Genomic DNA, 26823 nt, shown 5'->3' with positions numbered 1-26823 from the left:
GAGAATGGCGTGAACCCGGGAGGCGGAGCTTGCAGTGAGCCGAGATCGCCCCACTGCACTCCAGCCTGAGCGACAGAGGGAGACTCCGCCTCAAAAAAAAAAAAAAAGAAAAAAAAAAGAGAAAGCCTTCTGCACTCACAAATTGAGGACCTAAATTCCCGCCATCTGACAAGTACAAAATTTCATCTAAATTAATGTCTGGTTAGGAATGTTCCCAAGTACATGTTAACATTAAACAGAAGTCAACTAAGATGCTAAACCATTTCCCAAGTAGTTCCCAAAGATAACGTTTTGAGGAACATGAGTTAGCCATGAAAAGGTACGGGACATGGTGGCTCACACCTGTAATCCCAGCACTTAGAGAGGCAGAGGCGGGAGGATGGCTTGAGGCCAGGAGTTCAAGACTGGCCTGGGCAACATAGGGAGGCCCTGTCTCTACAAAAAATACAAAACTTAGCCCAGCATGGTGGCATGCGCCTGTAGTCCCAGCTACTCAGGAAGCTGAGGCTGAATGATTGCTTGAGCCCAGGAGGTCGAGACTGCAGTGAGCCAAGATGGTGCCACTGCACTCCATTCTGGGCGACAGAGTGAGACTCTCAGAAAAAACAAAAACAAGCAAAAAAACAAATGGTGGCTGGGCGTGGTGGGTCACGCCTTTAATCCCAACACTTTGGGAGGCTGAGGCGGGCAGATCACGAGGTCAGGAGATCAAGACCATCCTGGCTAACACAGTGAAACCCTGTCTTTACTAAAAATACAAAAAGCCGGGTGTGGTGGCATGTGCCTGTAGTCCCAGGTACTCCAGAGGCTGAGGCAGGAGAATCACTTGAACCCAGGAGGCAGAGATTGCAGTAAGCCGAGATTGCACCACTGCACTCCAGCCTGGATGACAGAGTGAGACTCCATCTCAGGGGGAAAAAAAAATGTACTATGGAAAATGAGTAAACATGCATAAATGCATAGAAAATGTTAAAACATTCTGCAAACAACCCAGATGTCCAAAAGATGTCTAGTTCATTATACTAAGATACAGCCTTACATTGTAGCTGTTAAAACAAAAAGCCCAGTGGAGTAGCTCATGCCCAGCACTTAGCACTTTGGGAAACTGAGGCAGGAGGAACAGTTGAAGCTAGGAGTTGGAGACAAGCCTAGACAACATAATGAGGCCCCATCTCTTTCTATATATATATAAAAAAAGAAAAAAAAACCCTGATATATAAATCTCTCCATATACAACTGAAAAAACTCAAGATGCTGATAGAGGTATATAATATGCTACCTTGATTTTATATTTTTTAAAATGTATACCACGTGATGCAAATTAACTGCCTTGATTTTAAAAGGGAAAATGCACAATATTTAGATTGATGTTTATTTGCATATGCATTAGAAAACTTGAAAGGCATACAGTGAAAAAGCAAAAAACAAGCAAAACCAAGAAAACAACAACAACAAAACCCCAAGCCATAAGCAATGACACCTGCATAGAATAGTTCTGAGTTTGACAGAGGACAGCAACAAGAGAGAGTTCTCACAGCATCTTTTGATACTTTTTTTCTTTTTTTTTGAGACGGAGTCCCACTCTGTTGACCAGGCTGGAGTGCAGTGGCGTGAACTCAGCTCAGTGCAACCTCTGCCTCCCAGGTTCAAGCGATTCTCCTGTCTCAGCCTCCCAAGTAGCTGGGACTACAGGTGCGTGCCAGCACACCCGGCTAATTTTTTATTTTTAGTAGAAATGGGTTTCACCATATGGGCCAGGCTGGTCTTGAATTCCTGACCTCAGGTGGTTCACCAGCCTTGGCCTCCCAAAGTGCTGGGATTACAGGCGTGAGCCACTGCGCCCGGCCGATACTTTTTTTGTTGTTGTTGAGTCTTGTGAATAGAATACATATTCTAGAATAAAAAGCTTAAAATTAAAAAAAAAACAAGTTTATTCCACACCTACCCAATTTCACATAGACTTGAAAACATGGATCATATAATAAATATGTGGGTTTTTCTACTGAATATTTACCGTTCATCTAAAGTACCTCAGAAAACACAAATATGAATCTTACACTAGGATTTGTTGACATGACCACAAATTGTGAAATTTCAAAGTCCTCTCAATAGCCTTCCAGTCCTAGTAACTCAGGTACACCTGGATTCCTGACAACTCTATTTCTTTGTTTCCTTTCATCACTTTGGTTCATTTCTATGGGTTCTATTATTGGCATTTTTTTTTCTCAGATCTTTGCAAAACCATCCTTTATGGTGAAAGTCTTGAAGGATTCTCCACAAATGCAGGAAAATGCATTGCTAACAAAGTGCTAAGTCAGAAGTATCTTGGGACCTGTTTGAACACAAGATTCGGCCGGGCGCGGTGGCTCAAGCCTGTAATGTAATCCCAGCATTTTTGCAAGGCCGAAGCGGGAGGATCGCTCGGGTCCAAGCGTTCGGGACCAGCCTAGGGATGCGAGACTCCCTTCTCTATTTAAATAATACTAACAAAGAAGAAAGAAAACAAGATTCAACAGTCTTGTCTGTTTCCATTTCGCAGTGTGCTTCCTCCTTCAGTTGCACATTGCCGTATTCCCTTCCAGTTTGCATTCCCCCTAACGACAGAGTTAACTAAACTGGCACAGCCTGCCTCTTCTTTTGATCCGAAAAGGGTCACTTGGCTATTCTTTGCCAACAGTCCCATCATCACAGCCGACTCAGTCGGCCAGAGGACTGAGGGCCTCGGAGGCAGTCAGCGCTACAGTAAACGCGACAGCAGCGAAGTCCATCTGCGGTGGATCCGCGTCAAAGGCTGCTTCCCTCGCCCTGCAGCCTTCCACGAACAGCCTGCGGCGTTCCTCGAAATCCCGTAGTAATCTGACCGGAATCATGGAGCTACCATCCAGATACTCGCGGAACAAGAGCTGCCGGTTAATTTCTAAGAAAGCGAGCTGCTGATGGGGGTCTGGCGCGGACGCCAGGCCCGGGACGCTGCTGGGGATAGGCTCGGGCACAGGGCTCGGCACCCGCGCCGTGGACCGCGTAGCTTCGGCCACTGAGCCTTCCCGGGACTCCTGCACCCGAACCCCGCCGCCGACTGCCCCCTGCAGTATGTCGCTGACGCCACTCGCTGTGCCCACCTGTGGGACACTGCTGTCTCCGGGGAGCTCAGACATCTCCAACAGTCCAGTCGACTCCGCCATAGTCCGAGTGTTTCTACGGAGACGGAAATAACGGTATTGCGCTGCTGTATGCAGGACATGCGCATGCGCGAGTCTCGGTGTGCGCGTGAACGCTGCGCGTGCGACAGTATGCGCATGCGTAAGCACGGTGCACGCTCCTCGAGCGTTCCCTAGCGGTCCTGAGTAGCCATTACGTCTGTATCCGCCTCTGGTCCTCTGAGCGCCTGAGGACCTGCGGACTGTGCGGTATTTTAAATTACAACCACTTCAATATTAATGTAAAGTTCCTTATAAGGTCATTTTCCAGCTCCTGTCTTTTTTTTTTTTTTTTCCAGACTGGGTCTCGCCCTGTCACCTAGGCTGGAGTGCAGTGATGAGATCTCGGTTACTGCTGCTTTGACCTCCCAGCTTCAAGCCATCCTCCTGCCTCAGCCTCTGGAGTAGCTGGGACTACAGGTGTGCACCACCACACCCAGCTAATTTTTTATTTTTTTTGTAGAAATTGGATCTCACTTTGTTGCCCAGGCTGGTCTCGAACTTCTGGTCTCAAGTGATCATCCTGCCTTGGCCTCCCAAAGTTCTGGGATTACAGGCTTAAGCCATGCGGCCTGGCCTGTAAGTAATATTTTGACACTGCAAGTTTGGGGGTTTCCCAAAACCACCTTTAGGCCTGATAATTCCCAGAGCTCATTGAAATGTTATACTCAGTCATGCGTATTACAGGCAAAGGACACAGATTAGAAGAGATGTATAAGGCACAATCTGGGATGGGGAGGGTTTCAACTGTGAAGTTCCTGTGTTCCTAGGGATGTGTTACCCTTTGTCGTCCATGTGTGGCAATAAGTGCGGGTGTAGTGCTAACATAGGACTCTTACCCAGGCTTTGGTGTCGAGAATTTTTATTGGGGTTTTACTACATAGGCGTGCTTGATTAAACCATTGTCCATTTTGTTGAAGTCAATCTCCAGCCTCCTACCTGATATCACATGGCTCCAAGCCCCAACTCTCTAATGATGTGGTTAGTCTTTCTGTGTGGCTAGCTCTGATCCTGATGATAATCCAAAATGTGAAAGTCTGTGTTCCATTTAAAATCAGTCAGCTGTGGCTGGGTGTAGTGGCTCATGCCTGTAATCCCAGCACGTTGGGAGGCAAAGGTGGGAGGATCGCTTGAGCCCATGAGTTTGAGACCAGCCTGGGCAACATAGTGAGACCCCTGTCCCTACAAAAACATATCAGGCAGGCATGGTGGCATGTGCACCTGTAGTCACAGCTATTCAGGAGGCTGAGGTGGGAAGATGACTTGAGCTTGGGAGTTCGACTGTGCAGTGAGCTATGATTGCATCACTGCACTCCAGCCCTGTGTGACACAGCGAGACCCTGATTCGAAAAAAAAAATTCTTTGAATTTAACTGGAATCCAAATATGAGAGTTGCTGGCAATTGAACTTCAAGAGGATCCATCTAAAAATTCTGACCTATCACAGGTCGTGTCTGGTTGCTGATTGGGTTGGAAATCATTCTGACTCATGCGTACCTTGCTTTGTTTCTACAGTTCTCTTGGAGAGATGGAGTGAGTTCTCCCACATGTGACATATATGCTTCAAAAGGCACATTTGTGATATTCTACAGAAGACAAAAGAAAGGACTTCTTTGGAAGGTAACTTTAAATTAGGCAGATAGCTTGATCACTGGAGGGAATTGGTAATTATGAGCTAGCCGTAAAGTCTCCATTATTCAGCATAGCTTCCAATTTGAATGGCTATAATAATACACTGCTCATTACCTGCAAGTCAAAGAGGCCAGAGAAACTCTCTGGAAAAATAGAAAAATCAAGTAAAAATTCTTAAACTAAGTTTTAATGCTGATTCTCCAACTACCTTATTTTATTTTTATTTTTTTGAGACAGAGTCCACTGTGTCACCCAGGTTGGAGTGCAGTGGCACGATCTGGGCTCACTGCAACCTCCACCTCCCGGGTCACTGCAGCTTACACTTCCTGGGCTCAAGCGATTCTCCTGCCTCAGCCTCCTGAGGAGCTGGGATTACAGGTGCCCACCACCGCACCCAGTTAATTTTTGTATTTTTAGTAGAGACAGGATTTCACCATGTTGGCCAGGCTGGTCTCAAAACTCCTGGCCTCAAGTGATCTGCCCTGCCTCGGCCTCCCAAAGTGCTGGAGGTCAGGCGCGGTGGTCATGCCTGTGATCTCAGCACTTTGGGAGGCAGAGGAGGGTGGATCACGAGGTCAGGAGATTGAGACCATCCAGGCCAACATGATGAAACCCCATCTCTACTAAAAATACAAAATTAGCTGGGTGTGGTGGTGCACGCCTGTAGTTCCAGCTACTTGGGAGGCTGAGGCACAAAAATTGCTTGAACCCAGGAGGCGGAGATTGCAGTGAGCTGAGATCGTGCCACTGCAGTCCAGCCTGGCGACAGAGCGAGACTCCATCTCAAAACAAAACAAAACCAAAAACCAAAAACCAAAATAAAGTGCTGGGATTACAGGCGTGAACCACCACGCCTGGCCGCCAAAACACAATTTTTGATAATTAGTCCCAAATAAATTCCAACCACAGCCTCTCCATCTCAACTGAAGGCAACTCAATCCTTCTAGTTGTTCCAAATGAAAAAATCTTGGAGTCATTTGTTCTCTCTTTTTTTTGTGTGTGTGTGTGCGGAGTCTCACCCTGTCACCCAGGCTGGAGTGCAATGGCACCATCTCGGCTCACTGCAACCTCTGCCTCCTGGGTTCAAGTGATTCCCCTGCCTCAGCCTCCCAAGTGGCTTGGACTACTGGCACACACCACCACGCCTGGCTAATTTTTTGTATCTTTAGTAGAGATGGAGTTTCGCCGTGTTGGCCAGGCTGGTCTCGAACTCCTGACCTCATGATCCACCTGCCTCGGCCTCCCAAAGTGCTGGGATTACAGGCATGAGCTACCACGCCTGGCAACATTCTCAAATATGACATTCAATCTGTCAGCAAATTTTGTTGGGTCAGCTTTCTCAACATAATGAGAATCTGTTGTTCACTGTTTACACTTCCTCTGCACCCATCCTGCTGAACCACCACCATCTCTTCCCCAGATTATTACAATAGCCTCCTACTGGTCTCTCTGCTTCTACTTTGCCCCCTACAATCTATTTTTAATAAAATATCCAGGATGGTTATTATTATTTTTCTGAGATGGAGTCTTGCTCTATTGCCGAGGCTGGAGTGCAGTGACGTGATCTCGGCTCACTGCAACCTCTGCCTCCCGGGTTCAAGTGATTCTCCTGCCTCAGCCTCCTGAGTAGCTGGGATTACAGGTGCCCACCACTATGCCGGCTAATTTTTGTATTTTTAGTAGAGACAGCATTTTGCCATGTTGACCAGGCTGGTCTTGAACTCCTGACCTCAAGTAATCCACCCACCTCAGCCTCTCAAAGTGCTGGGATTACAGGCGTGAATCACTGCACCCAGCCCACAATGATTATTTTAAAATGCAAGTCAGACAGCTCACTCTTCAACTTAAAACCTCCAGTAACTTCATTTCCCTCAGAATAAAAGCCAAAATCCCAACAATGGTCTATAAGGCACCATTCCAATACCAGTTCAGGCCAACTTGCTACTTCTCTGACTTCATCCCGATTCCTTTCCCCTTGCTTGCTCTGCTCCAAATCAAGGTGACTTCCTCACTACTTCTCAAATACCTCAGAGAACTCCTGCCTTAAACAGTGACTGTTTAGTTTGCCTGGAATATATAACTTGTACTAATATATGACATAAATAACATGTATTGTGTACAATAACATATAAAATATATTCTATATAATACAAAATAATTTATTATGCCTATTTTCTCTATTTGAATGGAACCTGAATTCCACAGGGCAGGGAATTATAAAAATTTACCATTTTAAGCCAGGCGTGGTGGCTCAGTCTGTAATCCTAGCACTTTGGGAAGCTGAGATGGGTGGATTGCTTGAGGCCAAGAGTTCAAGATTAGCCTGGGTGACATGGTGAAAACCCATCTCTACAAAAAATACAAAAATTAGCCAGGCATGGTTGTAGGTGCCCGTAGTCCCTGCTACTCAGGAGGCTGAGGTGGGAGAATCACCTGAGCCTGGGAGGTTGAGGCTGCGGTGAGCCATGATTATACCACTGCACTCCAGCCTGGGTGACAGAGGTGACATACTGTCTCAAACAAACAAAGAAACAAACCACCAACCAAACGAACAAAAAAATTTTTTAAAGAGATAGCATTCTTTATTTGAAGGCTGAGAGAGATTTTCTCCTGACAACACTTCTGACACCAAATATGTGTGGGATTTTCCATAACGATTCTCCAAAACAAACTGAGTGTCCCACAGTTCCATTCTGATACCAACTATCTGCAGTTAGTGCAGACCCCACAGGTCCCATAAGACTATGCCCACTTCAGATGCCAGTCACAAATGGAGTATGTAGGCTACCCACACTTCTACCCAGCCAAGTACAAATTCAGGAGTTCCCATGACCCCCCACCTCAGGTTTGATAATTTGCTAGAACTCACACAACTTAGCGAAGTGCTGTATTTACTAGTACTAGCTTATTTATTTTGAGACAGAGTCTCACTCTGTCTACCCAGGCTTGAGGGCAGTGGTTCCATCTCGGCTCAATGCAACCTCCACCTCCTGCGTTCAAGTGATTCTTGTGCCTCAGTCACCTGAGTAGCTGGGATTACAGGTGTGTTACCACCATGCCAGGCTAATTTGTGTATTTTTTAGTAGAGACAGGGTTTTGCTCTGCTGGCTAGGCTGGTCTTGAACTCCTGTCCTCAAGTGATCCACCCTTCTTGGCCTCCCAAAGTGCTGGGATTACAGGTGTGAGCCACTGCGCCCAGCCAGTACTAGTTTATTATAAAGGATACAACTCAGAGAGAGCCATGTAGAAGAGATGTACAGGGTAAAGGGTGGGTGTGGGGGGCACGTAGAGCTTCCATGCCCTCTCTTGGTAGGGTTCTCCCAGCACCTTGATGTGTTCAATCTGGAAACTCTCAAAATCCTGCTGTTTGGGACTTTATGGAGGTTTACTTACATAGGCATCATTGATAAATCACTTACCAATGGTAATTGACTCAATCTCCAGCCCCTTGCTCCTCTCCCCACCAGGAGGTTGGGGATGGGGCTGAGAGTTCCAAGCTTCCAGTGAAGCCTTGGTCTTTCTAGTGACTAGCCTCCACTGCAAAACTATCTAAGGGCCACCAAGCGTCACCTCATTAGAGCAAAAGATGTTCCTAACACACTATCACTCGTTGATTCTAAGGGTTTTAGGAGTTCTGTGCCAGGAACCAGAGAGAAAGACCAAACACTGTATCTTTCTTCTTATAGCACAAAGGCTATTTTTACTTTGAGGATCAATTATTTTCATCTGGTGTTTGCTCCTTTTGGAGCAAACCCGTGACCCATCCATTGCATGAGAAATGGAGGTATTTTTTTGCTTTCCTTGCAGAAAACAATATGTATGGGTAGATCTTGGTGACAGGAGGAGGTGGGAATATCTAGTCACTGTAGTTAGCTGACAGAGAACCACCTCCCTCTTTCCTTTTTTGTGTATTCTGTCAAATTCCTGAAGAAAACAGAACCTTACCCACCATCCTAGTTGTATTCCCTTCAGAGCTGGTGTCCAATGCCCATTTATTGGAAGGTCTTCCCACATTCAGCATGTGCAGGTGGCCATTTCTCCAGAAGCAGTTGAGTCTGGATCTCAGATATGAGGTCATATGTTTAGGTTTGCATAAAGAAACTGAATTCAGTTTCAATGTGTATTTAATTCAAATTCAGTTGGAATGTGTATTTAGCTATTCTAAGGATGTGCGTTGGTCCAAGAACTCTAGATTCTTATGTGCTGCCCCTCACAAATCCCAAAACTTTGGATGTTTAACCTCTATAAGATGTCACCACTTGTAAGGATGTAGAATGGCTGGGTGTGGTGGCTCACACCTGTAATCCCAGCAATTTGGGAAGCCAAGGGTGGCGGATCACTTGAGGTCAGGAGTTTGAAACTAGCCTGGCCAACATGGCAAAACCCCATTTCTACTAAAAATACAAAAATTACCTGGGCATGGTGGTGCACGCCTATAGTCCCTGCTACTTGGAAGGCCAAGGCAGGAGAATCACTTGATACCTGGGAGGTGGAGGTTGCAGTGAGCCGCCGAGATCGCACCACTGCACTCCAGCCTGGTGACAGAGCAAGACTCTGTCTCAAAAAAAAAAAAAAAAAAAAGAAAGAAAAAAGAAAAAGAAATGAGGTGAGCTGACTTTGAGGTTGATGTAGTTACATAATGAATAAAACACCCAGAAGCACTCTGAAAAAGAAGTATAATAAAAGGCTTTAGCATTACCAGATTTAGAACTAGTTAGAAAATCTAAAACACAGTTTTTGTACAAAAAGGCATCTTAAAACAATTAGTGGGGCTGGGCATGGTGCCCAGCACTTTGGGAGGCTGAAGCAGGTGGATCGCCTGAGGTCAGGAGTTTGAGACCAACCTGGACAACATAGTGAAACCCTCTCTACTAAAAATACAAGAAATTAGCTGGGTGTGGTGGTGTGTGCCAGTAATCCCAGCTACTCGGGAGGCTGAGGCAGGAGAATCACTTGAACCCAGGAGGTGGAGGTTGCAGTGAGCTGAGATCCCACCACTGTACTCCAGCCTGGTTGACAGAGCAAGACTACATCTGGAAAAAAAAAAAACCAAAGCAATCAGTGGGGAAAAGGTGGACTACTCAGTAACTGATATTAGGGCAACCAGGAAGTCATCTAAAAAAATTGGATCCTTGCTGCTGTCTCCCATCTTCTGGCCTGCCTGGATGTTCAAGGGGACAATGACAGAGCTGTGGACTGCAGAAAGATGGCTTGCTTCTCTTCCAGTGTGATTTGGATCATGGGCATTTTGTAGCCTTTGAACTGGCATTAATTGCCAGGTTGGGCCATCAGGAACTTGCGCGTCCATCTCGGGGAGACCTGGCCTTCAGAAATGGCAGCATTTGGCCCCAGGAGGAGCCTGCGATTTGGCCTTGGTCTTCCTAGCGTGTGCCGCCCATGGGGATATGGGACAGTAAGGAGCTAAGCAGAACCTGCTGCCTGAATAGGGGAACCTGCATGCTGGGGTCCTTTTGTGGCTGCCCCCCGTCCTTCTATGGATGGAACTGTGAGCACGATGTGTGCACAGAGAACTGTGGGTCTGCTCCATGACACCTGGCTGCCCAAGAAGCGTTCCCTGTGTAAATGTTGGCAGGGCCAGCTCTGCTGCTTTCCTCAGGCATTTTACCTGGCTGTGATGGCCTCGTGATGGATGAGCATCTCATGGCTTCCAGGACTCCAGAACTACCACCGTCTGCATGTACCACTTTAATGCTTGCTGGCATCTGCCTTTCTATACAAAGTTACTATTAATCAACATTGACCTATTTCCAGAAATACAATTTTAGATATCATGCAAATTTCATGACCAGTAAAAGCTGCTGCTACAATGTCCTAACTGAAGGATGATCATTTGTTAGTTGCCTTAAAATAATGGATACATTTCCAAAATGGTCTCTAACGTTTCCTTATAGTACCAACTACTTCTTACCTCTTTGCCCTGCCCTCTCCCAAAAAACTACTTTTTTCAAAAGAAAGTCAGCCATATGGTCGGGTGTGGTGGCTCATGCCTGTAATCCCGGCACTTTGGGAGGCCAATGCGGGTGGATCACCTGAAGTTGGGAGTTCGAGACCAGCCTGACCAATATGGAGAAACCCTGTCTCTACTAAAAATACAAAATTAGCCAGGCGTGGTGGCGCATGTCTGTAATCCCAGCTACTCGGGAGGTTGAGGCAGGAGAATCGCTCAAAGCCGGGAGGCGGAGGTTGCGGTGAGCTGAGATCGTGCCACTGCACTGCAGCCTGGGAAACAAGAGTGAAACTCTGTCTCAACAACAATGACAACAACAACAACAACAGCAACAAAAGTCAGCCATATCTCCATTGTGCCCAAGTCCAGTGTTTCTTTTTTTTCTTTTTTTTAAATGGAGTCTTGCTCTGTCACCCAGGCTGGAGTGCAGTGGCGCGATCTCAGCTGAAGGAATGGAAGTCCATCTGCACGTATGCAGGGAGACTGGGTAAGAAAGAGGAAGCAAATGGGAGAGAGAGGTTGGAAAACATAAAATAGGTTATTTGATTGGTGATTAGGTGGGTGTAGAGAAGCAAGTTAAAAGGCTAAATGGAAGGACAAGTTTCCATCATCTATAGAAAGATACATAAGACAAGGACTCCCCTTTTTTTCCCAAAGGCATTGTAAAAAGAATGAAGTCTTTTTAGAAAAAAAATTATACCTCAATGTCCCCAACAAGATTGCTTAATAAATTGTTTTCTCCAAGCTATACAATTATTTTAACTGTTGTAGAAAATGTTCACAATGTATTTAGTTGTAAACCAAGTGATAAAACCACATATTGTAGAGCTCATTTTTAAAATACATTGTATATATGTGTATGCACAGTAAAAATGGAAAATATATTGAAAAAAATTTGATCCTTATATTGTACCTGAGAATAAATTTCAAATGATTCAAAGATTCAAATATGAACAATGAAACCACACACACACACACACACACACACACACACACAAGAGTACCTTAGGATTCAAAATACTGCAGGTTTATTTGTTATTTTTTGAGACAGGATCTCACTTTGTCACCTATGCTGGAGCCTGCTGGGCTCAAGTGATCCTTCCACCTCAGCCCCCAGAGTAGATGGGATTAGAGGCGTGTGCCACTACGCCAGGCTAATTTTTCATATTTTTCATAGAGACAGGGTTTCGCCACGTTGCCCAGGCTGCTCTTGAACTCCTGAGCTCGAGTGGTCTGCCTGCCTCAGCTTCCCAAAGTGCTGGGATTACCGGTGCGAGCCACTGTGCCCGGCCTCCTGCAAATTTAAAGGAAAATAGGCAACAAAAATTACCATGGCCAAAGGCTTTCCAAAAAGCCAAAATCTAATGAACAAATTGTGAAAAGATATTAGTAACTCATATCCCAAGCTATTATCATACCTCATATCACTAACATGAGTGTCATAAATAGCTACTGGATTCAACGAAGAAAGTACAAAATTATCTGGGAGGGGAGTGGATAAAGAATATGAACAAGGCGCGGTGGCTCACACCTATAATCCCAGAACTTTGGGAGGCCGAGGAGGGAGGATCATCTGAGATCAGGAGTTGGAGACCATCCTGGTCAACATGGTGAAACCCCGTCTCCACTAAAAATACAAAATGAGCCAGGTGAGGTGGCATGTGCTTGTAATCCCAGCTACTTGGGAAGCTGAGGCACAAGAATTGCTTGAACCTGGGATGCAGAAGTTGCAGCGAGCCGAGGTGGTACCACTGCACTCCAGCCTGGACGAGAGAGCTGGACTTTGTCTCAAAAAAACAAAAAAACAAAGAACAAAAAAAAAACGACTATGAGCAGAGAGTTTATGGAAAAGGGAATTTCCATGACTCTTAAAATTAACTGGCCGGGTGTGGTGGCTCACCCCTATAATCCCAGTACTTTGGGAGGCCGAGGTGGGTGGATCACCTGAGGTCAGGAGTTCAAAACCAGCCTGGCCAGCATGGTGAAACCCCATCTCTACTAAAACTACAAAAATTAGCCAGGCATGTTGGTGCATGCCTGTAATCCCAGTTCTTGGGAGGCTGAGGCAGGAGAATCCCTTGCGCCTGGGAGGTGGAGGTTGCAGTGAGCCGAGATCACACCATTGCACTCCAGCCTGGACAATAAGAGCGAAACTCCCATATCAAAAAAAAAAGGTATTTAAGTTTGCTCATAATAAAAGCAAATTAAAACTGATATACCAGTTTTTCAACTATCAGATTCGCAAAAGCCAGATATTGATGGTTTAGTGTGTTGGCTAGGCTGTAACATCCATGATCATTAACTGCTGGTGGGAGTGCAAAGCAGGACACATATAGAATGTTGCATAGCAATATCCATAAAATCTCAAAGGATTACCTTTGGCCCAGAATTCTCATTTCTGGGGAATCAGCCTACAGATATTACATGTAAAAAGGAATCTAGGTAGCTATTGATTATAAGACACATCATTAGGGCTGGGCGCGGTGGCTCACACCTGGAATCCCAGCACTTTGGGAGGCTGAGGTGGATCATGAGGTCAAGAGATCAAGACCATTCTGGCCAACATGGTGAAACCCCGTCTCTACTAAAAATACAAAAATTGGCTGGGTGTGGTGGTGGGCACCTGTAGTCCCAGCTACTTGGGAGGCTGAGGCAGGAGAATCACTTGAACCTGGGAAGTGGAGGTTGCAGTGAGCCGAGATTATACCACTACACTACAGCCTGGCGACAGAGCAAGACTCCATCTAAAAAAAAAAAAAAATTAGTTTCATGAAAACCTAAGGAAAAAATGATCTATTACAGCATCAAATGTAAGATGCACCCACATTTCAGAGATATTCAAATATGAAGTGAATTTTGAATTGAAGCAATACTGTATTTGTGCACATGCCACATGATATACAAGATGAACTACTCTAGCAGTTTTTTATTCTGCCCAAAGAAATAGATGGGCAACAACCTAAATGTCTGTCAATATATTCCTGGTTAAGTAAATTTCGACATAACCTCAGAATGGAATAAAATGCCACTTTAAAAAATAATGAGGACATACAGTGGTTTGGAAGGGTCAACATATGTTCTTAATGAGAAAGCAATGTATAAACCAGTAAATATAATATGCTGACTTCTGTGAATAAATAAAACAAGTAAACCCAGATTTATACGTGCCTGTGTACATGTAAGGAAATTAGAAGGGCGGAAGGGAAATTGTGGCTATTAGAGGTCATGGTTGGTACTGGATGGAGGAAAACAAGAATGGAAGGCTTTTCACTGTATATTTTATATATTTTTTGGCTTGTGAATGGATTTTTTTTATACAAAAAAACTTTAAAAATTAAAAATTGAAAGAAAAAAGTCCAGAAATTTGATGTTCTTGAAAACATGATTTATCACATAATATGTACATTTACTTTGCTTGTCACTTGAAATGTCTAAGAAAACACAAAATCTTAAACTAGAAACTTCTATTGAATATTACATGAAGAGAGCACATATTCCGACAATTTCAAGTTCTTTTCATAGCCTTCTAGTCCCAATAACTCAGCGTTAACGTCTTACTCTGTTCAGCACTATCTGATAATTTCTTTCATCCTCATGGGCTCTAGTATTGGTGATTTTTCATCAAGTCTCAGTTTTATAAAACCATCCTTTACTTTGTAATAAAGCAATGTTGAGAGACATTTTCCATAATGCAGGGGGAAAAATGTAGATCAATCACAAACTCAAATAATGTTACAGTTATAATGCTTTGGACTTTTTTTTCTATTTCTTCTGTGATGCTTTTTCAAGATAAGCTTCCCCCTCCCCCCTTTTTTCCCCTCCACCTGTGCACTGTCTTATCGCAATATACTCTTGACTTCTGAAAATCAAGTTGCAGGATTGGTATAACTGGAATGCAGAGGTTCTCTTGAAGTAGTGTCACCACGTAACTATTCTCTATTGATAAACTTATCACAACCAAGTTCTTCTATCAGAGGGTTGATAACTTCAGATGCAGTCAGAGCTATTGTAAAGGTTAAAATATCGAGGTCCACCCTGTGAGGATTTCGCTGATATTCGGCATCAAACGCTGCTTCCCTTGCTCTGCAGGCTTCTACGAATCGCCTGCGGCGTTCTTCAAGCTCTTGTATTCTGCCAGGAGCAATCGGGTAATTTTCCAGATAGTGGCGGAGAAACTGCTGGTAATTGATTCCTAAAACGCTAAGTGGGTGGCGGAGACGGAGATAGGGCAACGCAGCCAGGCCTCCGTTCCCGTGCCTGGACCTGGGCCTGCCCTCGGGACCCTCTTCGTCCACCGGCTCCCCCAGCAAGCGGGCGACCTCCGCCATCCGGGCTTCCCTGGCCGCCGCCGCCGCCGGGCTTTCCCTGCCCGCCGCGGCTGCCCTGGCCACCGCCGCCGCTGCCACTGGGGCTCCCCTGGCTGCCCCCGCCGGGGCTCCCCTGGCCGCCGCCATCCGACCTTCCCTGGCCGCCGGCATCGGGCCTCCCCTGGCCGCCGCCATCGCGCCTTCCCCGGCCTCCTCAGGCTGTGCCGGGGCCGGCTCCCGCCTCCCGCGGCCTACCTCCGCCTGCGGGACGTCTCTGTCACCATTCGCCGCGCTTGTCTGCGGGACGCTGCTGTCTGCGGGCAGCTTGGACATCTTAGACCGTGGGGTCAACTCGGCTGTTCTCAAAGAAACTGGAATAACGGGACAGCGCGATGCCCGGTGGACGCCCCAGTGCGCGTGCGTGAGCGCTGTGCGCACTATAAATGCCGTGTGCGTAACCGGGCGCGAGAGCGTAGATTCTACCGCAAACCCTGGGAGCAGTGCGCATGCGTACTTTCCCGGCGCCCGCCGTTCTGCAGATGCCCCCTCAAGGCCGGGAAGCGCCAACGCATCTGAAACAGCCCAGCGACGAAGGGCGGGGCCGTATTGGCCATTTCAACCAGCTTGATGTTTATGAGAAATGCTTACAAGATCGCTTCTTATAGGCATTCTCAAGGTTCTGTCCTAGGGTGTTTCTCTTTGTTCTCCAGTAGATTATATGCCACCTCTATTATATATCAAGATATTTTAGATTCATGGTCTTTTCTGGATTTTTAATTTTTTTTCATTCATTCCTTTGCCTATCTTCACCCATACGGATCGATTATAAAGCTACTAAAGCTTTATAATTATAGTCTTTTCTTATTATCTTTAACATTGCATTGACTACCTTGGACATTTGTTTTTCAAATCTTATTTGTGCAATATAACATTCAGAAAAGTAAACAAAACATAAATATACAGCTGAATGATTTATCACAAAGTGAACATCCATTTAACTGCCACACAGGCCAAGAAATGGAATATTTCCAGTATCCCAGAACCCTTCCTCTTCGTCTTACCACTATCCTTTTCTTTCTACCCAGAAGTAACTACTACCCTGATACTTATGGTAATCACTCTCTTGTTTTTCTTTTCATTTTACCACCTAAGGGTGCATTCTTAATGCTGTAGTTTAGTTTGATCTGTATTATGAATTTTATGTATGTGAGAAACACACTCACCTGTCCAAACCCGAAGAATGGATTTGGAGGCACGAAGAACAGTGGAAGTGAGACTTTTAATAAAGATCTTGCAAGATCAGCTGGCTGGTGGGCAGGCACACCCACAGCAGTCACAACAGGTAATTTATCTCCTAGCATGCAAGTCCCTCCCCCGGTTCCTAATTGGTCAAGTACTATGGGGTTACAATCTTCCCGGACTTCACCTAGGTTTCATTATCCCCTTTATAAGGTTATACCCCATCCCCTTACACGTTTAAGTTTCGATTTCCCAATAATAAAAATTCCGTCCCCCACTTTTTTTTTTTTTTTTTTTTTTAAGATGGAGTCTCGCTCTGTAGCCAGGCTGGAGTGCAGTGGCGTGATCTCGGCTCACTGCAACTTTTGCCTCCTGGGTTTGAGCGATTCTCCTGCCTCAGTCTCCCCAGTAGCTGTGACTACAGGCGCGTGCCACCAAGCTCAGCTAATTTTTGTATTTTTAGTAGAGATAAGGTTTCACTATGTTGGCCAGGATGGTCTCAATCTCTTGACTTCATGATCCACCTGCCTCGGCCTCCCAAAGTGCTGGGATTACAGGCATGAGCCACCGTGCCGCCGGCCACTCTCTTCCCTTTTATGGGCTGACCCCGCCTCTACATTCTGTTCCCTTATTGTGACCTTCTAGGTGCATCAGCCCTGTGATTTGTTACATTTTCAGTCTGGCTGCCAGTACTTAGATTTATCATGCCTCAAAAATGAACCATTTAAAATGTTTTCTCACGTATACTCTTGTATCTGGTTTTTTGCACATAACATTATTTTTATGAGATTCACCCATTCACATTTTCTCTTTCTCTCTCCTTTTCTTCTCTCTCTCTCTTTCTTTCATCTCATTCTGTTACCCAGACTGGAGTGCAGTGGCACAATCACAGCTCACTGCAGCCTCAACCTTCTGAGTTCAAGTGATGCTCCCACTTCAGCCTCCCGAGTACCTGGGACTACAGGTGTGCACCACCACACCCTGCTAATTTTTACTTTTTTTTGTAGAGACAGGATCTCCTTATGTTGCCCAGGCTGGTCTCAAACTCCTGGGCTCAAATGATCCGCCTGCCTCGGCCTCCCAAAGTGCTGGGATTATAGGCGTGAGCCACTGTGCTGGGCCTCCAGCCTACGTTTTCATTATGGTTTTTAAATATTTTACTTTCTTGATAGTTACTATATTCATTACCATTCTTTTGTTTTGTTTTGTTTTGTTTTGTTTTTTGACGAAGTCTCACTCTGTCGCCCAAGCTGAAGTGCAGTGGCGTGATCTTGGCTCACTGCAACCTCTGCCTCTCGGGTTCCAGTGATTCTCCTGCCTCAGCCTCCTGAGTAGCTGGGATTACAAGCGTGCGCCACCACGTCCAGCTAATTTTTGTATTTTTAGTAGAGACAGGGTTTTATTATGTTGTTCAGGCTGGTCTCGAACTCCTGACCTCGTGATCCACCTGCCTTTGGCCTCCCAGAGTGCTGAAATTACAGGCATGAACCACCGTGCCTGGCTTATTACCATTCTTTTACGGGTCTCGTAATATTGAAACATGTGTCTTATATACTGGCTCTCCAATTACTTTCTCTTTGTTCTGATTAATGTGAACAAACAAAATAATTTGCTTTGATTTTGCTGGTGGTGGTCCCTGTCATGATGCCATGATTCATGACCATCAACAAATGACTTATATGACTTATTGTTCGCTGCTCTATCAGAAGTAGCTATTCTGAGGCAGTAAGGTCTCATCCACAGAACACAAGACTGCATTTTAATTTTCCTGGTCCAAGCACCAAATTAATAAAACACAACAGCTAGACTACTTGCTGTTTCCTACCAGCACCTCTGCAATCACTAAGTGTGCGTCTCCTTTAAGGCAGCTCCCAGGCTAGGCTGGAGTCCTCACCTTCAGGCTGCCTGGAGAGTCACAAATATTTAACAAAAGAAGTTGCAGACTTAGGTAATAACATATATTATCACAGGAAGAAGTAGAAATCATAGTAATTTGCTGTAATCCTACAGAAGCAGATATAATCTTGTTCTCCAGACTAAGAATCACCTTACAGCAGAAGCTGAAAGGCCCTCTGATTTTCCAAGAATAGAAATTGCTCTAAGTAAAATGATGATTTATTAGACAGAAGTGATATAAAAATGGTTCCAGGCGGTGGCTCAAGCCTGTAATCCCAGCACTTTGGGAGGCCGAGACGGGCGGATCACGAGGTCAGAAGATCGAGACCATCCTGGCTAACACGGTGAAACCCCGTCTCTACTAAAAAATACAAAAAACTAGACGGGCGAGGTGGTGGGCGCCTGTAGTCCCAGCTACTCGGGAGGCTGAGGCAGGAGAATGGCGTAAACCCAGGAGGCGGAGCTTGCAGTGAGCTGAGATCCGGCCACTGCACTCCAGCCTGGGCGACAGAGCAAGATTCCGTCTCCAAAAAAAAAAAAAAAAAAAAAAAAAAAAAAAAAAAATGGTTCCAGGAAAATGAAGTGAACTAAAATAAGGAACTACAAATAGAGGAAGGCAGAACAACTTGGTGATAATGTGAGGGGATACAAACAAAAATTTGAGAGGTAGTCCAGGTTTTCTGTTGCTCCCAAGACTGTGTCTGTCGTGGCTGCAGCATCTTTGTAATTCACCGCCAGTATTTCAGGATGACTTGAGGATGATTGCAACCATGTTGTAGACTAAATCATTAAGGCAGCTGGGATCAGGGGCTCCACATTGCTTAAAATCTTTACCGCAGAGGGGTGTGTGTGTGTGTGTGAGAGAGATAGAGAGAATTTGAACCCAATTAATATATATATTTTGAGACAGAGTCTAGCTCTGTCATCCAGGCTGGATGTGCTGGGATTCCAGGCATGTGTCACACGCCTGGCAAAAAGTGCTTCATTTTTATGGTTAAGTTTGAAACCACCTTTGCACAAATGATAACAGTGAGAAAATTATGACAGTGTAGGGGATCTGATCTAACCAATCCCCATCTCACGTTTTTTTTCTTTGGTTTTGTTTTTGAGTTAATGTCTTGCTGTCTCCTGGTCTGGAGTCCAAAGGCACCATCATGGCTCACTGCAGCCTTGATCTCCTGGGCTTAAGTGATCCTCCCACCTGAGCCTACCAAGTAGCCGGGACTACAAGTGGGTGCCCCCATGCCCGGCTAATTAATTTTTTTTTTTTTTTTTTTTGGTAGAAATAGAGTCTTGATATGTTTCCCAGGCTGTTCTTGAACTCTTGGCCTTAAGCGATCCTTTCTCCATCTGCAGTCTGCCTGCTTTGGCCGCTCAAGGTGCTAGTATTACAAGCGTGAGCCACTGTGCTCGGCGTCTTCCCCTTTTTTTGTGGCTATCTTGACACTGAGTTTTTGAATAGCCCAGGCCAGTTGTTTTGTATAACGTCCCATACTTCTAGGATTGTCTGATTGTTTCTTTATGATTAAACTATCCTTTACCCTAAGTCCCTGCTGCAAACGGATCCCGGAAATAAACATTTGCACATAAACCTCTAAAATAGAGGCCCGGACTCAGCCAGGTGCAGTGGCTCACGCCTGTAATCCCCGCACTTTGGGAGGCTGAGACAGATCACTTGAACTCAGGAGTTCGAGACCAGCCCGGCCAACGTGGCGAAACCCCATCTCTACTAAAAATACAAAAGAAAATTAGCCGGGTGTGGTGGCGTGCGTCTGTAATCTCAGCTGTTCAGAAACCTGAGGCAGGAGAATCCTTTGAACCCAGGAGGCGGAGGTTGCAGTGAGCCGAGATCGCGCTACTGCACTGCAGACCAGGCGGCAGAGTGAGACTCCAAGTCAAAAAAAAAAAAAAAAAAAAAAAAAAAAAATGGAGGCCAGGACTCAGAGCATCCTGGAAATGGTTGTGCAGAATCTACACTCCAGCCGGAAACACTGGGGAAAGTTTAGGAGCCCACCTTTTCCTCCCCTTACCCTCCGTTCAGGCTTCTGCCCACTAGAGGGCAGCCAAGTCAAACAAGGTCTAAACCTTTACTCAGATTTGGTGATCTCTTCTGGGATCGTTTTTTTTGTTTGTTTTTTTTTGTTTTTTTTTTTTTTTTGTTTTTTGTTTTTTTTTTTTTTTTTGAGACGGAGTCTCGCTCTGTTGCCCAGGCTGGAGTGCAGTGGCCAGATCTCAGCTCACTGCAAGCTCTGCCTCCCGGGTTTACGCCATTCTCCTGCCTCAGCCTCCCGAGTAGCTGGGACTACAGGCGCCCGCCACCTCGCCCGGCTAGTTTTTTGTATTTTTTAGTAGAGACGGGGTTTCACCGTGTTAGCCAGGATGGTCTTGATCTCCTGACCTCGTGATCCGCCCGCCTCGGCCTCCCAAAGTGCTGGGATTACAGGCTTGAGCCACCGCGCCCGGCCTTTTTTTTTTTTTGAAAATAGGTATGGCTCTGTTGTCCAGGCTGAAGCGCGGTGGCACGATCTCGGCTCATGGTGGCAACCTTCCCCTCCTGGGCTCAAGCTATCCCCCTGCCTCAGCCTCCCGAATAGCTAGGATTACAAATGCATGCCACCATGCCAGGCTAATTTTTGTAATTTTTGTAGAGACGGGGTTTTGCCATGTTGTCCAGGCTGGTCTTGAACTCCTGGGCTCAAGCAATCCGCCTGCCTTGGCCTCCCAAAGTGTTGGGATTACAGGCATGAGCCACCAGGCCCAGCCTTCTGAGACTGTTAATGTGAAAAATTCTATCGAAGTTGTCTATCAAAGTTGCCACACACCATTTGTCTCTTATGAGTGTTCTTTATTTTTTGAGATGGAGTCTTGCTCTGTCACCCAGGCTGGAGTGCAATGGCGCGGTGTCGGCTCACTGCAACCTCCCCCTCCCAGGTTCAAGCAATTCTCCTGGCTCAGCCTCCCGTGTAGCTGGGATTATAGGCGTGCGCCCCCATGCCGGCTAATTTTTGTATTTTTAATAGAGGCGGGGTTTCTCCATGTTGGTCAGGCTGGTCTCGAACTCCTGACCTCAGGTGATACACCAGCCTCTGGCCTCCAAAGTGCTGGGATTACAGGTGTGAGCCACTGCACCTGGCCCTTATGAGTGTTCTTTTGGGACCCTGTCAGAGCAGCTTACTAAGCACTTCCTCTGTTGTTACCTTGTTGAGTCGAGGTCTCCTCTGAAACTTTGTGTATATTTTGAGGAGATGGACTATTTCTAGAGGTCGTCCCAGAACTGCAACTGTGCTTTCCCATAATAAATCTACGAATACTGACTTCTCTTTTTTTTCCCTTTGAGACAGGATCTTGCTCTGTCACCCAGGCTGGTGCAACCATGGCTCACTGGAGCTTCGACCTCCCGGGCTCAGCTGATCCTCCTGCCTCAGCCTCCTGAGTAGCTGGGACTATAGGCATATGCCACCATGCCTGGCTAATTTTTTGTTTGTTTGTTTTTGGTATATTTTATAGAGATGGGGTTCTGCCATGTTGCCCAGGTTCTGACTTCTAATAAACAAAAAATTTGGTCTCTGTATCTTTCTTTTTCCCTTTATATTTCACTGAAGAAAATGAAGGTGAGCTTCTTCATGGGGCTGGGCCAGTTAAAATTAGGCTACACTCATATAAGCATTTCCCCAAATCCTCCTAATACCTCTTGTGAAAAAGGGTATCCGCCACATCACACCATCAATTCTGTGACAACTTATTCTAACCCGCTGCTTCTCAATCCTATCTGCAAGACATCATCTTGAAAACAAAATCAAAAGAAAAATAAAAAAACCAAAAAAACGCAAGATGGGCATTGGTTAGATCAGATGTCTTCCACTGTCATAATTTTCTCACAGTTATCATTTGTGCAAAGGTGGTTTCAATCCTAAGCATAAAAATGAACCATTTTTCCTGTATTTTTGGGTCTTCAATCTGAAAGCACTTGTGTATACATGTTAAATAAATTTGTATACCTTTTCTCCAATTAATCTGCCCTTTGCAAATTGATTTTTCAGCAACCTTGAGAGGACCAAAGCCCTTGGCCCCTACAAGGGATTTATGGCTTTTATTTTCAGACTTCTTATGGAAGTTGGCTGCCTTTCTAATTAAAAAAAATACTTGCCATAGGAAATTCTTTGCTTTTTTATTTATTTTTTTAAATAATAGAGACAAGGTCTTGCTATGTTGCCCAAACCAGTCTCAGACTCCTGGGTTCAAGCAGTCTGCCACCTCAGCCTCTCAAAGTGCTGGGATTACAGGTGTGAGTCACAGTACCCAGCCAGGTAATTCTTTTTATTTGTCATCCTTGTATGGTAGCTGAGACCACACAGGTGTGCACTAACACGTCTGGCTAATTTTTGTGTTTTTTGTAGAAACAGAGGCAGGCTGTGTAGCGCAGGTGGGTCTCAAACTCCTGGATTCAAAGAATCTCCTGCCTCAGCCTCCCAAACTGCCGGAATTACAGGCATGAGTCCCTACGCCCTGCCTATAATCCCATGTAGCTGGGGTTATAGGTACCCACCACCACTCCCAGCTAATTTTTGTATTTTTAGTAGAGACGAGCTTTTACCATGTTAGCCAGGCTGGTCTTGAACCTCAAATAATCGGGCCGCCTTGGCCTCCCAAAGTGCTAGGATTACAGGCATTAGCTATTGCGCCCAGCCTGTCACCTTGATTTAAATGAATGCAGCTTTCTTAGTGTCTTGATGTTTGTGAATTTCTGTGGAGTTTGATACTGCTCCTTTTGCTGCTTGTTCTGTTTTTCCAAGGTCCCCTTATCACTTGACCTGCTGTTATATTATGTTTGATTTATTACAGATACCCCATCAGCCTGGGTCTTTCTTTACAGCCTTTGTACACATAGGTCTCCACATAGGGATTTGGATTATCTCAGTATCCCACATCCTCACTGTCCCATCCCCTCCACGCCCCCCGCCAATACCTTTCTGAAGTTTTCTAGTCCCTCCTTTTCGTTTGTGCTCCTTAAAGCCCAGCCCCATGCCTGACTTTGGTTCGCACTGAGTACTGCTACAAGCATTCTACATTTGTGGATATTAAATCTTTGGCAAGGTCATTTACCTGGGCTGGAATAGGGTTCTCGGCTGATCTTCCTTCTTAAACACCCACCCAATGGGAGAGGCTGATACTCAACATGCAAACCTTGTTTTTTACTTCTCCAGGCAAAGGGTGTTGGAAGACATTCTGAAAGGGGTGTGTTGTGAAGATTTACAAATAGTCTTTGAATATTCACAAATATCTTTGAATATTTATGATAGGTCTTGGAGGTGCCTTGTGGGTGTGGCTTTGGAAGGATGGTTACAAGGAAATTGTGGATATTAAGGAAGTCAGGAAAGGAAAAGATCACTCACAATTCAATGATTCAGAGAACGCTACTAAGGGACTTGCTGGCTGCTTGATGCCCAGAGGCCAGGCCATAACTTCTATCAAGGCTCAGGACTGTGGATAGAGAATTTAAAGGGGCACCACAAAAGAAACTCAGTAATCAAGATAAACAAAATTTTAATGTAATATCTTTAAAAACACAAACTAATGCATAAAGAAAGCACCCATATTGAACAGAAAGGTTACAATTGTACCTCTGCTTCAATTCCACCCCACCCTACAGAAGTTTCCGTCAAGCTGCACCTGTAAGATAAAAAAAAGATAAAAACCTGTAAGATAAAAGATAAAAATGAGCTGTGCGTGGGGGCTCAAGCCTGTAGTCCCACCACTTTGGGAGGCCGAGGCAGGTGGATCACTTGAGGTCAGGAGTTCGAGACCAGGCTGGGCAATGTGGCGAAACACCATCTCTACTAAAAATACGAAAAAAGAAAGAAAAAAAAAATTGGCATGGTGGCGGGTGCCTGTAATCCCAGCCACTTGGGAGGCTGAGTCAGGAGAATTACTTGAACTCGGGAGGCGGTTACAATGAGCTGAGATCTTGCCATTGCACTACAGCCTGGGAGACAGAGCAAGACTGTCTCAAAAAACAAAACAAAACAAAACAAAACAAAACAAAACACCTCGGGAATTTCTGGCTCAAGCCTCCAATCCTCACCACCACTATCATCAGGGGATCTTTTGCTGTTCACCCAAGTCCAGCCTGCGTCCCCTAAAATCCTGGAGAAACGTGACCAGACTCTCCCCATCTTCATTCCAGGAGTTTGCCCCGAGCCAATATTGCTCTCCCGGAGAACAGTCTGGGGGTTCCCTGTCCTGGTACACTGTCCTACTCTAGGGGACACAGGGCTAGTGTCGCCCCCAAACCGGGAGTTCCGGGAGAGCATTGCCTCTTCCTGGCATCTCCTTGGGGAAGGGTGCACCAGGGCAGAGACTTGCGTGATGAGCTCAGCTCACCTGCAGGTGAAGGTCAGCGCACACTGGCCACCCGGGACCACATTTTCCAGAATCCTTTGGCGGTCCCATGATGCTCTCGCAGTCATCAGATCTCATTGGCTCGCAGAGGAAAAACTTATCAACGTCACTTGGGCATCTTAACAGGGGGCTGTGTGCGCTGTGCAGATGTCAGAGGCACCCTGTGTGGGCAAAGCCAACTGCTTGCCCGCCTCTCTAGCTCCAAAACTACAATACCCAGAGGCCTCTGCGGTCACTTCCACTACGTACCCTACGCACCTTCCGTGTGTCGCGTTAACGTCAGAAGCACTTCTGGTCGCTGGTCCCGGCTGGTTAGGCTGGTTGGCACCCGGGGAAGCCTCCCTCCAGGTGTTTCCCACACCTCTGCACCTCGTTACCTGACCGGCTTCAGGATCCGCAGCGTGCACCCGCAGCGTGCACCCGCATTCGGTGAGTGCCCTATAGGCAGACAGCATGCCCCTCTGTGCGTCCCTGTTACTCACGGGGACTCAGGCTGGGAGCCATAGATCTGTCTCAGAACTCGGGTGCTCTCCTGTGGGCACCTCCAGGCCATTTTCCTTTCACTGGAGCCCACAGGGTTAGAGACAAACCCTCACTCTGTTGCTTGGGGACAAGGGCTTCACTCCCTGGCCCGAGCTTGGGGCTGAGCTTGAGGGTGCTGGGTCATCCTGGGCCCCCCGTGGATGGGAATTGGCTGCCCTGGTGATTTCTGTGACATCCCCGACCCCAACTTCGGGGCTCTGGAGCGGACTCCGCTTCACCTCGTGGGGAGGGGGTTTCCACCTGAGAGTCAAAAAAGAGGTGAGAGTTGCCTGTAATTCCATCTTGGATGTCAGCAGGATGGATCCCGTTACCTTTTCTTGCCCTGGAGGCTGCCTTGTTGGTACTGGGGAAAGTTCATTCCTAGTTCTGGAAGAGCGGCTCATTCGAACAGGACTCCTCCTTCAGCATTCCTTTCTGCTCCATCCCTACTGCAGTCATTCATGAAATAGTTAATTGTAAACACACAAGGAATGGTTTAAATAAAAGTACTGAGACATGTGCACTTAATTGTTCAGTGATGTGGATGAAAGGCAGGGACAGCAGAGATGCCTGTGATTTCAAGTGGTTGGGGAGGACTCCCAGAAGTAGGGCTGTCTCAGCTGCCCCTGACCAGTTTGTTATCTTGGAGATTCGGGGGAAGGCATTCCAGTGGGAGGCGGAAGGACGCCTAGTCTCAGAGGCTGGGCTCTTGCTAGTGTGGAAGGATTATGGTGGCCAAGGGCCTTCTTAAGGTTGATTTTTAAATATGCATAGGTGAAGATACAGACTAGCTGTTCACACCTAGAACAAGGAGAAGCTTGATATAGTCTGACCTGAATTTTACATTTGAGAGCATTTTCAGCTTCTGGCAATTGGGACATTTCACCCAAAATTCCAGGTTCCCTGCTTCTTTGAAAATAAATCTGCTTTAACTCTGCACTATTCTTGTTTTTTTGAGATGTAGTTTTGCTCTTGTTGCCCAGGCTGGAGTGTGATGGCATGATCTCTGCTCACTGCAACCTCTGCCACCTGGGTTCAAGTGATTCTCCGGCCTTAGCCTCCTGAATAGCTAGGATTTACAGGCATGTGCCAGCACGCCTGATTAATTTTCTTGTAATTTTTTTTTTAGTGGAGATGGAGTTTCACCATGTTGGTCAGGCTGGTGTTGATCTTCTGACCTCAGGTGATCCACCTGCCTCGGCCTCCCAAAGTGCTGGGATTACAGGTGTGAGCCACCTCACTTGGCCAGTCTGCACTGTTCCTTAATGTCAGACAATTTGAGCCAAACAATGCCTTTCTCATTCGGATATGACCTTCTGGGTCTAATTTTTGTATTTTTGGTATAGCCAAGGTTTCAACATGTTGGCCAGGCTGGTCTCGAACTCCTAACCTCATGTGATCCATCTGCCTCAGCCTCCCAAAGTGCTGAGATTACAGGCACGAGCCAGCGCTTGTCCTTGCCTGGCTAATTCTTTGTATTTTTGAAGAGACAGGGTTTCACCATGTTGGCCAGGATGGTCTTGGATCTCCTGACCTCCTGGTCCGCCCGCCTCAGCCTCCCAAAGAGCTGGGATTACAGGTGTGAGCCACTGTGCCTGGCCTCAGTGTAGCTCTTTATCAAAGTATTTATGTAGGAAAAATTAATCAAAGGGCACAAGCATTTC

At 46.0% G+C, this 26823-nt stretch overlaps 3 protein-coding genes and 1 pseudogene across 11 annotated transcripts in view; 2 read left to right on the top strand and 2 right to left on the bottom strand.

The window, feature by feature from the left end:
* Positions 1 to 1353: 1353 nt before the first annotated feature.
* EID2B (EP300 interacting inhibitor of differentiation 2B) lies at positions 1354 to 3237 on the bottom strand. Its single transcript, XM_007996787.3, has one exon. The coding sequence runs from the start codon at positions 3180 to 3182 to the stop codon at positions 2697 to 2699; it is 486 nt and encodes a 161-aa protein (XP_007994978.1). The 5' UTR covers positions 3183 to 3237; the 3' UTR covers positions 1354 to 2696.
* A 6713-nt stretch (positions 3238 to 9950) lies between these two features.
* LOC103234679 (protein Cripto-like) lies at positions 9951 to 10648 on the top strand (annotated as a pseudogene).
* Positions 10649 to 14159: 3511 nt separating this feature from the next.
* On the bottom strand, positions 14160 to 15567 carry EID2 (EP300 interacting inhibitor of differentiation 2). Its single transcript, XM_007996790.3, has one exon. It carries the CDS (start codon positions 15434 to 15436, stop codon positions 14726 to 14728), a length of 711 nt encoding a protein of 236 aa, XP_007994981.1. The 5' UTR covers positions 15437 to 15567; the 3' UTR covers positions 14160 to 14725.
* Positions 15568 to 24866: 9299 nt separating this feature from the next.
* Positions 24867 to 26823, top strand: part of LOC103234683 (galectin-9-like) — a 132164-nt gene continuing 130207 nt past the window's right edge. For 7 of the 9 annotated variants that reach the window (XM_073016496.1, XM_073016495.1, XM_073016497.1 and 4 more), the window contains exon 1: positions 24964 to 25066. The gene's annotated coding sequence lies outside the window, so the exon portion shown is untranslated. Of the gene's footprint in view, positions 25067 to 26823 lie in introns of all 9 variants that reach the window. The other 2 variants (XM_073016501.1, XM_037991674.2) reach the window with 2 other exon arrangements.

Source organism: Chlorocebus sabaeus, chromosome 6, assembly GCF_047675955.1.
Source record: "Chlorocebus sabaeus isolate Y175 chromosome 6, mChlSab1.0.hap1, whole genome shotgun sequence".
In the NCBI taxonomy this organism is placed as follows: Eukaryota; Metazoa; Chordata; class Mammalia; order Primates; family Cercopithecidae; genus Chlorocebus; species Chlorocebus sabaeus.
This window is presented reverse-complemented; position numbering and strand designations above follow the sequence as displayed.